Source organism: Danio rerio, chromosome 15, assembly GCF_052040795.2.
Source record: "Danio rerio strain M-AB ecotype USA chromosome 15, GRCz13ab, whole genome shotgun sequence".
Classification (NCBI taxonomy): domain Eukaryota; kingdom Metazoa; phylum Chordata; class Actinopteri; order Cypriniformes; family Danionidae; genus Danio; species Danio rerio.
The window spans coordinates 1,741,522-1,759,290 of record NC_141035.1 but is presented as its reverse complement, the minus strand read 5'-3'; the positions used below and the strand labels follow the sequence as shown (position 1 = coordinate 1,759,290).

Sequence of the window (17,769 nt, the reverse complement as noted above, 5' to 3'; positions counted from 1 at the left end):
CTTGTTAACACACATTTCTAATCAGCCAATCACATGGCAGCAACTCACTGCATTTAGGCATGTAGACATGGTCGAGACGTTTAGAGTGAGCATCAGAATGGGGAAGAAAGGGGATTTAAGTGACTCTGAGCGTGGCATGGTTGTTGGTGCCAGACGGGCTGCTCTGAGTATTGCAGAAACTGCTGATCTACTGGGATTTTCACGCACAACTATCTCTAGGGTTTACAGAGAATGCTCAGACAAAGAGGAAATATCCAGTGAGCGGCAGTTCTGTGGGTGCAAATGCCTTGTTGATGCCAGAGGTCAGTGGAGAATGGCCAGACTGGTTCCAGCTGATAGAAAGGCAACAGTAACTCAAATAAGCACTCGTTACAACCGAGCTCTGCAGAAGAGCATCTCTGAACACACAACACGTCCAACCTTGAGGCGGATGGGCTACAGCAGCAGAAGAGCACACCGGGTGCCGCTCCTGTCAGCTAAGAACAGGAAACTGAGGCTACAATTCACACAGACTCACCAAAACTGGACAATAGAAGATTGGAGAAACGTTGCTGCTCTGATGGGTCTCCATTTCTGCTGACACATTCGGATGCTCGGGTCAGAATTTGGCCTCAACAACATGAAAGCATGGATCATCCTGCCTTGTATCAGCGGTTCAGGCTGGTGGTGGTGTAATGGTGTGGGGGAGATTTTCTTGGCACACTTTGGCCCACTTAGTACTAATCGAGCATCTTGTCAACGCCACATCCTACCTGAGTATTGCTGCTGACCATGTCCATCCCTTTATGAGCACAGTGTCTCCATCTTCTGATGGCTACTTCCAGCAGGATAACGCAGCATGTCATAAAGCTCAATCATCTCAGACTGGTTTCCTGAACATGACGATGAGTTCACTGTACTCAAATGGCCTCCACAGTCACCAGAGCTCAATCCAATAAAGCAGCTTTGGGATGTGGTGGATCGGGCCACAAAGCATTAAGGCAGTCCTGAAGGCAAAAGGAGGTCCAACCTGGCAGGGGCGCCTCCAAGGGGTGGCCAGGGGTGGCCACGGCCACCCCTCGGTAAACTCTGGCCACCCCTTTGGCCACCCCAATATAATTTTGCGGTTGACATTATTGATTTAAATGAACTTATAAATTCCCAATATTTAGATAAATAAATAAATACATAAATAAATAAATAAAATGCAGTCACTAAATTATTGTTGGTGTTACTGACGTAGCTCTCCCCCTCTGGTTCAATGCTGGTGAAAGCAAACTGACGCATGCGCGCGGAAAACCATTCCCGCGCGCCTCACGCACTCCTGTGTGAATCCCGGTTGGTTGTTTGCATGCACGCCGACATAATAGGCACCGCTCATGCGCCGTGAAACCGGAGTAACAGCCTTTTGTGCAGAAGTGTCGGCACGCAGCGAGTTTTGAAAGTCGTTTAAAGTTTATATTATATAATGATGATGATGATGATGATGTTACTTTCACTAAGCATGTCTTTAAAGCAGAAAGGAGGGATAATGAGTCAGGGAGGTAAGACTTCATAACATGATTTCTCAGCCATGATCTGGTCTAAGACCACAGATAATTCTATAATACATTTTTTGTATTCTTTAGAATTGTCATAATTAATTTTCATGCAAAAGGTTTCTTAAGTGATGTTGGCATATCACTCCAGTTGTTGTTTTCCAGTAATATTTAGGACTGATTTCTGTTATTTATTTAGAATAATAATTGTATATTAATATTAATTGTATTTATTTAGAATAAATATAAATAAATTGTTATATTTATTGAATAACAAATTTAACAATTCAAGAGAGGTGGGGGTGTATAGGGTGGTTCGCCCAGGGTGTCATTTAAACTAGAACCACCACTACCCTCCCCGATAGACAGCAATGGCTATTTAATATTTACCTTAAGCTACAGTATATCAATAGAAGAAGCTGCATTAATAAAATGGTTCAAAAAGCAATATGGATAAATAATATTATTAGGTATAGTGAGTGTGTATAGTAATGCCTTTTGTTCAGTTTGTTCATTTGTTTGGGTAATTAATAAACTCATTATTCTTTCATTCATTTTCTTTTCGGCTTAGTCCCTTTATTAATCCAGGGTCACCACAGCAGAATGAACCGCCAACTTATCTAGCACATTTTTACACAGCGGATGCCCTTCCAGCTGCAACCCATCACTGGGAATAATAAACTCATTAATCTTCATTAATTTTAGACATGGCATATCTCGTATGATGTACAATAAAGGCACGTAAAAAAAGAAGTCATTTATACAGTATATGAAAAGTGTTTTTAAACTAAACATAGATTTTTATTTGGTTTGCACATGTACTTGCTGAATTATTTCAAAGAATAAATTGCAATATTTCAAGTAGCTAGAATTAATTAAATGAATAAAACTACATTATTTCATTTACCAGAAACAAAAATATAACATTACACTGAATTCATTATTTTTTTTGTGTGCCACCCCAAGATTTGGAGCGGCCTCTTCTGGCCACCCCTAAGAAAATTTTCTGGGGGCGCCACTGCAACCTGGTACTAGTCTGGTGTAATTTCACACGTTTTAACTTCCCTCATGGCAAAAAATAGATGAAAGCAAGACAAACAGTTTGACCCAAAATGGCCAGTGCTTTTATTATCTTTTTTTCGTTCTTTTTCTACATTTAATGATGAAAACGAGGCCCTGTACAGTTCACTTCAGCATAGAGTACAATAACAATTATCTTACAATTTATACACAATGAAATACAATAATGCTGATAACACAAACTGCATCCCGCATCCCTCTTTAAACCGCAATCGAGAGCCCTTTTAAAATAAAACGCCTTTGTTTTTTACAATTGGCCATATTAGACATTAAAAGAGAGAGAGAGAGAGAGAGAGAGAGAGAAATGGAAAGGGGAAAAAAACAACTTTTTATTTGTCGTGTAAATGTTAAATCTGTGTTCAATAAGAGCTTACTTTGAACCAAACATAACCTCTAAAGCGCACAGAAATGCACACTTTCACAGACATAAGAAGGGGGACGCCCAAAAAAAAACACAATGGGGAAAAAACAACTCAATAACATGATTGATCTTGGAATCTACTGGGAAAATGTGCGAATTCATTAATTTGTATGTAGAATTACAAGAACACAAACACACACACACATACATGCACCCACCCACACGCACAAAATAATATAATAAAATAAATAAAAAAGAAAATAATAATTTCTCTCACAGACACCAGCAACACCTTCTGTAAAAGTCTTTGAATCGCATCCAGTGGAAAGCCTGGCGGGAATCGGTAAGAACATTTTAAAACAAGTCGAGGGTTTTCTTCCCAGTTTATTCCCAGCACAATTGACAAAAATGGCAAAGAAAAAAAAACGGATATGTGAGGGTGTAAAAAAAAATAAAACAACAACAAAAAAAAAGGTTTGCTCGCTCTCACTCGCTCTTTCAGATTTGATTTCGCTCCTTGTTCATGCTACGTATGTGTACACTTTGCGATCCTCCGGCGTTCTCGCCAAATATTCTCTCTCAATAAGTCCTTCAATACGTTTTTTAATGACCACAGGACTTGGAAGGAATCGCGCCCTCAGCTGCTGGGTTACCTACAGAAAAACAAAACACACAAGTTTCTGTTAGTTCTGATAACAAATGTCAAATAACGAAAACAAAAAGTGTAATATTCAACACTTTAATAGTTTTTAAAGTTTTTAACGTAGCTCTCCATAAACACTACCATCATCACACTGTTATTCCAGCCCGAACTCACAAGTAAACGTAACTTTAATCGTAGTTGTACGTATTTTCAGAAAGTAGCTAATTCATAGCTAATTCAGCTAATGTATTTTTTAAGTTGTTGACGTAGCTCTCCATAAACATTTACATCATCACACTTTTATTCCAGCCCGATCTCACAAGCAAACGTAACATTAATCGTAGTTGTACGTATTTTCAAAAAGTAGCTAATTCAGCTAATTTATTTTTTAAGTTGTGGACATAGCTCTCCATAAACATTTACATCATCACACTGTTATTCCAGCCCGATCTCACAAGAAAACGTAACACAACTTTAATCATAATTTTACGTATTTTCTGAAAAGTAGCTAATTCATAGCTAATTCAGCAAAATTTTTTTAGAGTGGTTGATCTAGCTTTCCATATTCACTACCATCATTTTGCTGCTATTCCAGCACGATCTCACAAGAAAACATAATCGTAACTTTAATCGTAGTTTTACGTATTTTTAGAAAAGTAGCTAATTCATAGCTAATTCAGCTAATTTATTTTTAAGTTGTTGACGTTGCTCTCCATAAACTCTACCATCATTACATTGTTTTACAGCGCAATCTCACGTGAAAACGTAACTTAACTTTAATCATAACTGTTTGTATTTTCAGTAACTAAAAAATTGCTGGAATGACTTGACTTCAATCATAATTTTACATATTTTCGGAAAAGTAGCTAATGTAGATAATTTATTTTCAAGTTGAGCTAGCTCTCCATAAACACTTCCATCATCAAACTGTTATTCAAGACTGATCTTATGAGAAAACGTAACCTAAATTAAATAATAATTTTATGCATTTTCAAAAAGGCTAATTTCATAGCTAATTCAACTTAAATATATTTTAAAGTTGTTGACCTACCTCTCCATATAGACTTACATCATTACACTGTTATTCCAGCTCAATGTCACAAGAAAACGTAAAACAACTTTAATCGTAATTCTACGTACTTTCCAAATAGTTATTTCATAGCTAACATAAACGCTACTGCTACCACTATCACAGTTATTCTAGACCAATCTCACAAGACAACATGATCGTAACTTTAATCGTAGTTTTACATATTTTCAAAAAAGTAGCCAATTTATTGCAAATTTAGCTCTTTTATTTTTAAGCTGTTCACCTAGCTCTCTATAAACATTTATATCATCACACTGTTATTCCAGCTCGATCTCACAAGAAAACGTAAAAAAAATGTAATTGTAATTTTATGCATTTTCCGAAAAGTAGCTAATTCATAGCTAATGTTTTTAAAGTGGTTGACCTAGCTTTCCATAATCACTACCATCATTACACTGTTATTTCAGCCCGATCTCACAAGAAATCGTAACTTAACTTTATTCGTAATTTTACGTTTTTTGAGAAAAGTAGCTAATTCATGGCTAATTTATTTTTAAGTTGTTTAGCTAGCTCTCCATAAACACTACCATCATTCCATTGTTATTCCAGCCCGATCTCACGAGAAAACATAACTTAACTTCAAATTTACATCATCAAACTGATGTTCCAGCTCGATCTCACAAGCGTAACATAACTTTATTTGTAATTTTACGTATTTTCTGAAAAATAGCTAATTCAGCTAATTTTTTAAGTTGTTGATCGAGCTCTCCATTAACACTACCACCATCACTGTTATTCCGGCCCGATCTCACAAGAAAACGCACTTAACTTTAATCGTAATTGTACATATTTTCAGAAAAATTGCTAATTCATAGGTAATTTATTTTTACGTATTTTAATGTAGCTCTCCATAAACACTTACATCATCACACTGTTATTCCAGACCGATCTCACAAGTAAGCGTAAAGTAACTTTAATTGTAATTTTACGTATTTTCCGAAAAGTAGCTAATTAAGCTATTTATTTTTAATGGCTGACATAGCTTTCCATTAATTCTTCCATCACTGTTATTCCTGCCCGATCTCACAAGAAAACGTACTTAATTTTAATCATAACTGTACATATTTTCAGAAAAATAGCTCATTCAGCTCATTTATTTTTAAGTTGATATAGCTCTTCATAAACACTTCCATCATTACACTGTTATTCCTGCCCGATCTCACAAGAAAGCGTAATTTAACTTTAACCGTAATTTTACGTATTTTCAGAAAAATAGCTAATTTATTTTTAAGTTGTTATTCCAGCACGATCTCACAAAAAACGTAACTTAATTTTAATCATAATTTTACGTATTTTGAGAAAACTAGCTAATTGATAGCTAATTTATTCATAGCTAATTTATTTTTAAGTTGTTGACCTAGCTCTCCATAACCATTTACATCATTACAGTTATTCCAGCCCAATCTCACAAAAAACAACTTTAATCGTAATTTTAAGTATATTAACTATTAAGTATAGTAACTATTAAGTATATTATGTTTAGAAATTTGATGAAACTTCCTTTCCATTAATCAGAAATTGAGGACAAAAATATACAGGGGGCTGAATAATTCTGACTTCAACTGTGTGTGAATATATTATAAATGCTACTGGTGTACAAACTCAGGCTCCATACCTCTGCTACTAGAACGTTGTGCTGCATTTTCTTTCTTGACTTCATAATTCGGACAATTGCCGCTTCAATTTCATGTTTACGGTCATCGTCCACTTTCTGCCGCGTCTCCTTCCTCTCAGGGTCTGATTCTCCCTGTTTGGCTGCAACTGCAGAGATGTGACAAACAGTTCAATAAAAAACACTTTAAAAAATCATTGTCAAAACGCAACATTTCATTTTATTAAGCGTTTCCTATTGTACTTTACGATACTATTGCAATTTAATTTGGTTTGGTTTGAACTACAGCTTCAAAATCACTGTTATCGTGATAACAGCAGGCAGCATGATGGCACAGTGGGTAGCACAATCGCCTCACAGCAAGAAGGTCACACCCTGGCTGTGTCAGTTGGCATTTCCATGTGGAGTTTGCATGTTCTCTTGCATTGTATATGTATGTTCTCCCGTGTTGGCATGGGTTTCCTCCGGAAGTCCAAAAACATGTGGTGTAGGTGAATTGTGTCCGTAGTGTATGTGTGCATATTGATGTTTCCCAGTGATGGCCTACAGCTGGAAGGGCATCCGCTGCGTAAAACCATATGCTGGATAAGTTGGCGGTTCATTCCGCTGTGGTGACCCCAGATTAATGGATTAAGCCAAAATGAAAATAAATGAATGATATCAGTAATCAACAATGCATGATTTGGTGATGTCAAGTCAATTAGTCAATGGGTCAAAAACAGCCCCAAACATAGCAAAAGAGTAGTAAATTTGAGAGTAAGGTTGAGGTTTCGAAAAACTTTCAAAGCATTTTCCTAAAATATGTGTTAAAATAAAACTTGTCAGCAAATTTTATTCCATTTGCCGAAACACAGAGAAAGTTGTGGCCAAATTAAGCCTCAAAAACCCCTCAGAGTGAATGAAAATGACCTAACAGCAACACAAGGGTTAAGAAAAACTGAACAAATAGGTCACCCGTCTGAATCTTGACTCTGTGTAGTCTGGAGGTGAACTGGTCGTTGACGGTGAAAACGTGTCCGTTTTCGATCTCTTTAGACTTGGGTTCTTTAGTGAGGACTCTCTGCGTGGGTTTTCCACATGCCAGAGACTGCAGCGCCCGCACCAGCTCTCTCTCCGGGATATCAGTCTCCTGCTGGATCTCCTGCAAACACACAGGAAAAAAAAAACTATGTGAGAAATGCATTTATTGCAAAATGACCATTCAAAAGCGAATCAAATCATCACCATTTCAAAGTAAGTGCACTCAAATTAAATACATCATATACAACTAAATATACAGCTGAAGAGATGTTCTCCCCTTTTCTCAACATATTTCAGAACAACAGTTTTAATAACTCATTTCTAATGACTGATTTCTTTTCTCTTTGCCATGAGGACAGCACATGATGTTTGACTAGATCAGTGGTGTGGTCATGGCTTGTATACTCCGTATGCCTACTTTTTTCCAGGAGCTGTTTGGGTGTTATGACTTCTGAGGGTCAATAATTGTGTGTACCCTCAGCATACTCACTTGTTCTGTATCTTGTGTGCATATGTATGGAGTGTATCATGTGTGTGTGTGTATATCTATAGAATGTATGGAGTGTATTGTGTGAGTGTATATGTATAGTGTGTTTATGTATTTAATGTATCGAGTGTGTGTATATGGATAGAATGTATCATGTGTGCATATGTATGGAGTGTATCGTGTATGTGTGTGTGTATGTATAGAATGTATCATGTGTGCATATGTATGGAGTGTATCGTGTGTGTGTGTGTGTGTGTATAGAATGTATCATGTGTGCATATGTATGGAGTGTATCGTGTATGTGTGTGTGTGTATAGAATGTATCATGTGTGCATATGTATGGAGTGTATCGTGTGTGTGTGTGTGTGTGTGTGTGTGTGTGTGTGTGTATGTATAGAATGTATCATGTGTGCATATGTATGGAGTGTATCGTGTGTGTGTGTGTGTGTGTGTGTGTGTGTATGTATAGAATGTATCATGTGTGCATATGTATGGAGTGTATCGTGTATGTGTGTGTGTGTGTGTATAGAATGTATCATGTGTGCATATGTATGGAGTGTATCGTGTGTGTGTGTGTGTGTGTGTGTGTGTTTATGTATAGAATGTATCATGTGTGCATATGTATGGAGTGTATCGTGTATGTGTGTGTGTGTGTGTGTGTGTGTGTATAGAATGTATCATGTGTGCATATGTATGGAGTGTATCGTGTGTGTGTGTGTGTGTGTGTGTGTGTGTATAGAATGTATCATGTGTGCATATGTATGGAGTGTATCGTGTATGTGTGTGTGTGTGTGTGTGTATGTATAGAATGTATCATGTGTGCATATGTATGGAGTGTATCGTGTATGTGTGTGTGTGTGTGTGTGTATAGAATGTATCATGTGTGCATATGTATGGAGTGTATCGTGTATGTGTGTGTGTGTGTGTATGTAAAGAATGTATCATGTGTGCATATGTATGGAGTGTATCGTGTATGTGTGTGTGTGTATAGAATGTATCATGTGTGCATATGTATGGAGTGTATCGTGTATGTGTGTGTGTGTGTATAGAATGTATCATGTGTGCATATGTATGGAGTGTATCGTGTATGTGTGTGTGTATAGAATGTATCATGTGTGCATATGTATGGAGTGTATCGTGTATGTGTGTGTGTGTGTGTGTGTGTGTGTATAGAATGTATCATGTGTGCATATGTATGGAGTGTATCGTGTATGTGTGTGTGTGTATGTATAGAATGTATCATGTGTGCATATGTATGGAGTGTATCGTGTATGTGTGTGTGTGTGTGTGTATAGAATGTATCATGTGTGCATATGTATGGAGTGTATCGTGTATGTGTGTGTGTGTGTGTGTGTGTGTGTGTGTGTGTGTATAGAATGTATCATGTGTGCATATGTATGGAGTGTATCGTGTATGTGTGTGTGTGTATGTATAGAATGTATCATGTGTGCATATGTATGGAGTGTATCGTGTGTGTGTTTATGTATAGAATGTATCATGTGTGCATATGTATGGAGTGTATCGTGTATGTGTGTGTGTGTATGTATAGAATGTATCATGTGTGCATATGTATGGAGTGTATCGTGTGTGTGTTTATGTATAGAATGTATCATGTGTGCATATGTATGGAGTGTATCGTGTGTGTGTTTATGTATAGAATGTATCATGTGTGCATATGTATGGAGTGTATCGTGTATGTGTGTGTGTGTGTGTGTGTGTATAGAATGTATCATGTGTGCATATGTATGGAGTGTATCGTGTGTGTGTGTGTGTGTGTGTGTGTGTGTATAGAATGTATCATGTGTGCATATGTATGGAGTGTATCGTGTATGTGTGTGTGTGTGTGTGTGTATGTATAGAATGTATCATGTGTGCATATGTATGGAGTGTATCGTGTATGTGTGTGTGTGTGTGTGTGTATAGAATGTATCATGTGTGCATATGTATGGAGTGTATCGTGTATGTGTGTGTGTGTGTGTATGTAAAGAATGTATCATGTGTGCATATGTATGGAGTGTATCGTGTATGTGTGTGTGTGTATAGAATGTATCATGTGTGCATATGTATGGAGTGTATCGTGTATGTGTGTGTGTGTGTATAGAATGTATCATGTGTGCATATGTATGGAGTGTATCGTGTATGTGTGTGTGTATAGAATGTATCATGTGTGCATATGTATGGAGTGTATCGTGTATGTGTGTGTGTGTGTGTGTGTGTGTGTATAGAATGTATCATGTGTGCATATGTATGGAGTGTATCGTGTATGTGTGTGTGTGTATGTATAGAATGTATCATGTGTGCATATGTATGGAGTGTATCGTGTATGTGTGTGTGTGTGTGTGTATAGAATGTATCATGTGTGCATATGTATGGAGTGTATCGTGTATGTGTGTGTGTGTGTGTGTGTGTGTGTGTGTGTGTGTATAGAATGTATCATGTGTGCATATGTATGGAGTGTATCGTGTATGTGTGTGTGTGTATGTATAGAATGTATCATGTGTGCATATGTATGGAGTGTATCGTGTGTGTGTTTATGTATAGAATGTATCATGTGTGCATATGTATGGAGTGTATCGTGTATGTGTGTGTGTGTATGTATAGAATGTATCATGTGTGCATATGTATGGAGTGTATCGTGTGTGTGTTTATGTATAGAATGTATCATGTGTGCATATGTATGGAGTGTATCGTGTGTGTGTTTATGTATAGAATGTATCATGTGTGCATATGTATGGAGTGTACTGTGTTATGTATGGGGTGTATCGTGTGTTCATCAACTTCCTGTAGCTCAGTGGTTACATGACTCACCTCTCATGCCAGAGACACAGGTTCTCTCCCAGACCCTGACAGGAGTGTATCGTCTATATGTATGGAGTGTATCATTTGAATATATGTATGGAATGTATTGTGTGTGTATATATATGGAAAACAAAGAACAAACCACTGTTATACAATGACTTGCCTAATTACCCTAACCCTACCCTAATTAACGTAGTTAAGCCTTCAAATGCCACTTTAAGCTGAACACTAGTGAAATGACTGCTGCTTGCTGGTTCAACACGTATCTTTTCTGTTCTGATGATTTAGAGAACGATGCAAGGCAGCATGTAGAAATTACTGTACTGATTTAGCCGAGAGATAACCATAAGAAACGTTACACAATGTGTGCAGTACCTCGAATGTGGATTTTTCGCGGTTGTTGAAAAGCATGAGGATTGTCATCTGGAATGTGGAAACCTGAAGAATGTGTTTCCTGGTATTGGAGCCTGTAACCTGAGCCCCGCCGACCATATCTGAGCCATCTTCCTGTAGGAAAAACACACACGCAGCACTGGAAGTTAGAGCGTTGTGCTTTTACCTCTACCGTCTGTGATGAACTTGTGAGCGAAAGTTTGAACCTTTTTGATTGGCCCATAAAAAGTGGCATTGAGGTCTGCTGAACCCATGTGATGCTGCAATGTGAGCTGCCTGCCACTGTGTTTGGCCAAATAAAACCTGCAATGAAAGAGGGAATATGAATGTATGGAAAAACCCATGAGGGAGCAATAAAGTCAAAGACATGTACAAATGTGACCCTAAACAACAAAAACCAGATGTATATTGGTAGGAATAGCCATACATTCATGCTGTCAAACAAATAAATTGCATGCAAAATAACATTTTGTATTTACACAATGTGTGTGTACTGGCAGTGTGGAAATATTGTGCATATACAGATGAGGTCAGAATTATTAGCCCCCCTTTGAATTTTTTTTCCTTTTTTATATATTTCCCAGATGATGTTTAACAGAGCAAAGAAATTTTCACAGTATTTCCTATAATATTGTTTCTTCTGGAGAAAGTCTTATTTGTTTTATTTCGGCTAGAATAAAAGCGGTTTTTAATTTTTTAAACATCATTTAAAGGTCAAAATCATTAGTCCCTTTAAGCTATATTTTTCTCCGATATTCTACAGAACAAACCATCGTTATACAATAACTTGCCTAATTACCCTAACCTGCCTAGTTACCCTAATTACCCTAGTGAAGCCTTTAAATGTCACTTTAAGCTGAATACTAGTGTCTTGAAGAATATCTAGTCTAATATTATTTACAGTCATCATGACAAAGAGAAAATAAATCAGTTATTAGAGATGAGTTACTAAAACTAGAATGATTAGAAATGTGCTGAAGAAAATCTGCTCTCCGTTAAACACAATTTGGGGAAAAAAATAAAACAGGGGGGCTAATAATTCTGACCTCAACTGTACATTGTATTAAAATATTGTGCATATAATTATTTTTGCAGCAATTTTTGCTATTGCGGTTCTTTCTTCTCTAATAAACGAGTTGTGCCTCAGAAGATGAAGATGAAATGGGTTGAAATATACTTTAAGACCGAACATATTAGCACACACATACAAATACAAGTATATAAACACAATAAATTTGGGATGCAATCAATCATGATTAATCTTGTGACAGCACAACCAAAAATACATCGTATGAGGCAAATTAGCATTTTCATTCCTATGCCAAAAATCTTAAGATTATTGACCTTACTCTATGTGGAATGTGGAAGTGCGCCTGTTTTCACGATTGTCTTAGAACTTTCCATTCAGTCGCCTATGGGAGAAATGACTAGGAATAATAAACGGCAGAAAACAGTCGAACTACTTGCTCTACAAACAAATGTTTGCATGACTATACAGACCCAGCAGAATAATATAATAAGGAAATATCAGTTTACAACATCAAACAGCGAAACGAGCAGCTTTTAACGTCTAAAAATGAATGGAAGTGAATGAGACCGGAAGTCTCCAGCCAAAAAGATTCCAATGGCAGCGCCCGCTCATCAGCGGAGAATGAGGTGAATTAAGTAAAAATAAACTTTTATGAAGAGATTGTGTACATTTCCTACCGTAAACATATTTTAAAAATCATTTTTGCTTAGTAATATGCACTGCTAATAACTGTAAAGGTGATTTTCTGTGTACTTTATTTTTTGTGGCCTTAGATTCTAGATTTTTAATAGTTGTTTATCATCTAAATATCATCATACACTCACAAACCATACAATAGTAGGCTTCCTGAATTATTAACCTATTGTATATCCCTCCCCAACTTCTATTTAGAGAAGAGAGCAGACTTCTTCAACACATTTCTAATCATAATAGTTTTAATAACTCATCTCTAATAACTGATTTATTTTCTCTTTGTCATGATGACAGCACATAATATTAGACTAGATATTCTTCAAGACACTAGTGTTCAGCTTAAAGTGACATTTAAAGGCTTAACTAGGGTAATTAGGGTAAAGTTAGGGTAATTAGGCAAGTAAATCAAACTAATTAATATTGCTGAAGGGGGTGAATAATATTGACCTTAAAATGGCTTTTAAAACTGCTTTTATTCTAGCTGAAATAAAACAAATAAGACTTTCTCCAGAATAAAAAATATTATAGGAATAACTGTGAAAATTTCCTTGCTCTGGTTAATAATGGGGGCAAATAATTTTTGACCTTGACAAAAGTTGACACTTATGACTGGTTTTGAGGTTCACAACTGGAACTTGAACTTACAATTGGAAATAACTAGTTAAAATACAGTAATAAACACCTTCTAAAGACCTCGAAAGCATGTCTTGGTGAAGGAGGGATGTTACACTTGGGAGTTGCAGATTGGGTCGGCCAGTATCCCGTGGTAAGAACCCTCACTATGAGGTCGACACCACCTAAAGACACCTAGGAAGAGGAAAACATCAAGACAATTAAGGCCGTACTCATACTATGTACAGTTTCCTCGAACCGGGCCAAAGCACGCTTGTCCCCCCTCCCGTCTCCCACGACGGCCCGCACTCACACTACAATCGGGCCTGGGCACGCTTCCGTCATCGATGCTGCGCTGTTCAGTGAGCGCTCTCGCTCAGCACAGTGGAGATTTCTCTAGTTATATTGTTTCAGTCGTTTGATATGCAGTGACATGCAGTCAAATATTTCGCCAAACAGTCCTTAGGGATGCGGAGACACGCAGTCAGATATTTCGCTGAACAGATCCGCCACTTTTGCCGCTCATAAACAATCATAAAGCCCTCGTGCTGCAGGAATGAGGAGGTCTGCTGAAGGTGCAGCTGTGGTGCAGTGAGGGGTTTGCGTCTTTAATAAACTACGGCAGTTTGCGTTCATTGAACAGTAAGAATGAATAATTAATCCATATGAAACAGCCCCTTAAAGTCACGTCTCGCTTTCAGTTTCGGCCTTTGGAGCGTTTTGTAAAGTGAACCGCGCTCAGGCCCACCTCTTCCAACCGGGCCAGGGCCAGCCAAGTGAACAGTGCCTGAGCCCGATTCAGCGCACTCACACTTCTCAAACGATCCGGCAAACAGGCCTGGGCACGGTTCGGATAGCATAGTGCAAATACACCCTAAAGCTGCCCTGGGCGAGACTACTCGTTTAGGCAATCTCAAAGCCTGTGCACGCCAGGACGCTATTTGCTCATGTTTTCCATCGACGTTTAACGCCTCGTGACTAAATAAAGAGCAGCAATGTGATCGTGCACACCAACGCACGAAACGGCAGGCGTAAAAGACGTCATTTTCAAAGAAACGCCTCATGCTTGTTTTGTTGTCGCGCAGCGTCAAAGCCTTCTCCACCAATCAGATCGCACTTTTGTTCAAGTGCACAGAGCTGCTGAATTACAGTAGACAGCACTTGGAGGCGCTCAAGAGCAAAACTGTCAATGCGAGCGCACATTGAAGAAGATGCCCAGAGGCGATATGAACGTTTAGCTGCTTATTACTCTGGTGAACACTAATCATTTCTTCATCACTAGAGCTGCTGCTTGAACCATCCATAACAAAAAGCGTGTCAACTTTCTGTCTTCTGTGTTACAAGCCGGTGTCAGAAGCGTAAAGTTGCGTAGCGCCATCTGACGTAATTTAGTATCGTCTTTTGCGCGACGTCAGTGAAAATCGTTTGGGTTTGAATCCGTAAAAACATCTGTAAATATGCTAACAACAATGAAAAGCATCCCCGTGTGTACGAGACCTCAGATCGATTGGTTTGCCGTGGATCAGAGCATGATTGCGGGTTTCACATATGCCCAAATCAACCAAGCTAACAGGGCAAACGTGCCAGGTTCCCAAACAAACGTCTACGTGGGAAAGCACCCTTACTCACCCCTGTTGATGTGAGGTGCTGCCGAAATTCATCCATGGTTGTGTTGGAGATGCTCATGTCCCTGAACATGCCTTCCAGTTTCGATGTGAACTGACAGCCACATTCTGTCTGTTGAGTGAGAAACAAACCAAATAAGACATGCAGAGTATTGCAGGCACACCACTCGTGTACATTCAGCAGCAGATCTTACTTTCAGCTTTGAGATCATGTTTTTCTCGGAGTCGTCAGAGACGCTCTTGTTAGTGAGGAGTCTTCTGGCCAGATGCTGTTTGTAGTAGCGCTCGAACACATCCTTCTCCTGCATAAACCTGAACAGCACCATGGCTTTATCCAGGATCGACTCCACCTCCTGTTCTGTCAGCTGAGGGAGAGATAAACAAAAGGTTTTTAGTTTTTTTAATTACTGAATTCAACCATCTATATGCACAGCTAGAGCTTTACAGCCACCGATAAACTTCCGGTGAAAAGTTTGTGAGACTATTTTCAATTTCATAAGGTTTATTTTACAGCATTGATGCTTAAATAAGATTAAAACACAATGAGTTAAACAGACTTAAGCATTCATTTCGTTGTTCAATCGTAAAACGAGATGAAAGACCGTCAGGATGAGCAGAATAGCGCAAAAAATACTGGGGTGTGAAATACACATTCCATAAAGACCCACTTTATATCTTATATAAAAAAAATCAGATCTTAAACAGTGATTTTATATGACTACTATTACTATTTAACACCATTTAATGACATTTCAATGACAAATTCAGCTTAAATCACAGTAGTTGTGCTGTTATAAAAAATTTGGACAACAAATATAATTGATAATCATGCTTATGTTGTCTTCCCAATGTCAAGTTGTCATAAAGACATGCAACTGTGTCATATTTACATTCAAAAAGGACAAAACTGAGCAAATGACACAATGAAAGTTGTCAAAAGCCTCCATGAAATGTGTTGAGTCATGATTATATACACCCATGTACACCCTTTCGAGTAAAGTGTTACCAAACCATTTCCTTATCATTCAATTATGAAAGTCTTAAGTGACACTGAATCAAAACAGAGTTATAAAGGGTGGTTGAAAAGTAACTAGGCAATAAGTAAAGGCTAAAGAACTTACTACAAAACACTTAAAGGCTAAAGAAAGGCTGAAGAATCCTGCAAATATGATTCAAATTCGACATCAAATATGGACTTAAAGGGCACATGAGATACCCTTTTTTCATATTTAATTTTTAAGACTTAATTTAAGTCTTTTGTGTCGCCAGAATGTGTCTGTAAGAGTATTTATTAGAGCTGTTTGAAGTGTCTGTATTATAGCTGGGAAAAGGTTGTCGCTGTTTTTTTGCACTGGGCCTTTAAGGCGAGTCATCCCCGCCCACGATCCCACGTGCCTGTCAGCAACATGCCTCAACACGCCCTCGGCTGCCTCAGGAAGCAGATCTCACGTAACGTTTGGGAGAAATACTGCAGTAAGAACTTTACCATCAGTATTTGATGCATTTTTTGTGGAGTTGCAACAATGAGTTCACGCCAATGACTGTAAAAAATATGGACGACGCGACAGCCCTTTTTCCCATTGAACGCCTTGAGGGCAAAACGCCTGCTTGACGGGCACAAACTGTCGCAAAAGACTGCTGAAATTGGAGCCAGACATGCGCAGAAGGATTGTCTGATGGAGCCAGAGGAGGAGCCGCGAAAATGAGCAGAGTCGAGCTTCCAATCAAACGCTTTATGTAAAATCAACCACGCCCCCCGAACTTCACAGCATGCGTTTGCTGTCATATCAACACAAATGGATGTAATAACGTTAACAAATATGAGGGTTTTATATATTCAATCGCGCCAGCTCCAGGCCGCAGCGCATAATCGGCCGCCGCATCTGGCTCGATTGACTCGGGCTGGAATCGGGCAGTGAGTCCAGGCATCCGGAGTAGGTCCAGCAGAGGTAACATTAGTCAGTCTGAGCTCTAAGAGATAAGTCTCCGGCAGGCGAGAATCTAGCCGGAACTGTGTTTTGCTATCTGGGTGGCTAGGCGTGTATCAGCAAACTAATAAAGCCCGAAAAAAGCCCTGAACTTAGCGAATAAACAGTGTTCCACCAGATCATGTATGTCAGAAACTATAGTTTACTGCTGAACTCATTTTGTCATGGTAAAATAACACAGAAATCGAATAATAACATTTCAGTCTACTTCAGTCTCCTGCCGAAGCTCAGACGCCGCGCTTTGAGAAACTGTCAATCACGATGACACGCCCAGCATTAAATTACTGCTAAAAACAAACTGTTTACAAAAATGAAGATCTGCACCTATTTCAGCACAATAACCAGTGCCTTAATCGACCAGAACTATCTTTCGGGACATTTTATTGCAAGTGTAATATTTTTTTTTATTTGGGCTCAAGTCTCCTTCATTAACACGGAGGAGGCGGGCTTTATGACTTGTACTGCAGCCAGCCCCCAGGGGGCGATCTAACGGCCGAAACCTTCACTCAAACACAGGCTTGCGGCACACTTGGTTCACGCACACACAGAGCACACACACACACACACACACATAGCGCAGACACATAGTGCAGACACACACACACATACATAGCGCAGACACATTGCGCAGACACACACACACATACATAGCGTAGACACACACACACATAGCGCATACACACACACACATAGCGCAGACACACACACACACACATAGCGCAGACACATAGTGCAGACACACACACACATACATAGCGCAGACACATTGCGCAGACACACACACATACATAGCGTAGACACACACACACATAGCGCAGA

At 38.6% G+C, this 17,769-nt stretch overlaps 1 protein-coding gene across 4 annotated transcripts in view; it reads right to left on the bottom strand.

Moving 5' to 3' along the window:
• Window positions 1–2,618: 2,618 nt before the first annotated feature.
• cul3b (cullin 3b) overlaps window positions 2,619–17,769 on the bottom strand; it is a 28,114-nt gene continuing 12,963 nt past the window's right edge. Inside the window, exons 9-16 of one of the 4 annotated variants that reach the window (XR_015508781.1) lie at window positions 15,157–15,327; window positions 13,795–15,074; window positions 13,408–13,706; window positions 11,209–11,305; window positions 10,985–11,116; window positions 7,258–7,444; window positions 6,307–6,452; window positions 2,619–3,611 (exon numbers count right to left, since the gene is read on the bottom strand). Coding sequence is in view for 1 of the 4 variants with exons in the window: in NM_001190485.1 (NP_001177414.1) it covers window positions 3,480–3,611; window positions 6,307–6,452; window positions 7,258–7,444; window positions 10,985–11,116; window positions 11,209–11,305; window positions 13,408–13,532; window positions 14,967–15,074; window positions 15,157–15,327 (1,098 nt within the window). In the remaining 3 variants the exon portion in view is untranslated. Of the gene's footprint in view, window positions 3,612–6,306; window positions 6,453–7,257; window positions 7,445–10,984; window positions 11,117–11,208; window positions 11,306–11,573; window positions 11,794–13,136; window positions 13,707–13,794; window positions 15,075–15,156; window positions 15,328–17,769 lie in introns of those variants that run through there. The other 3 variants (NM_001190485.1, XR_015508779.1, XR_015508780.1) reach the window with 3 other exon arrangements.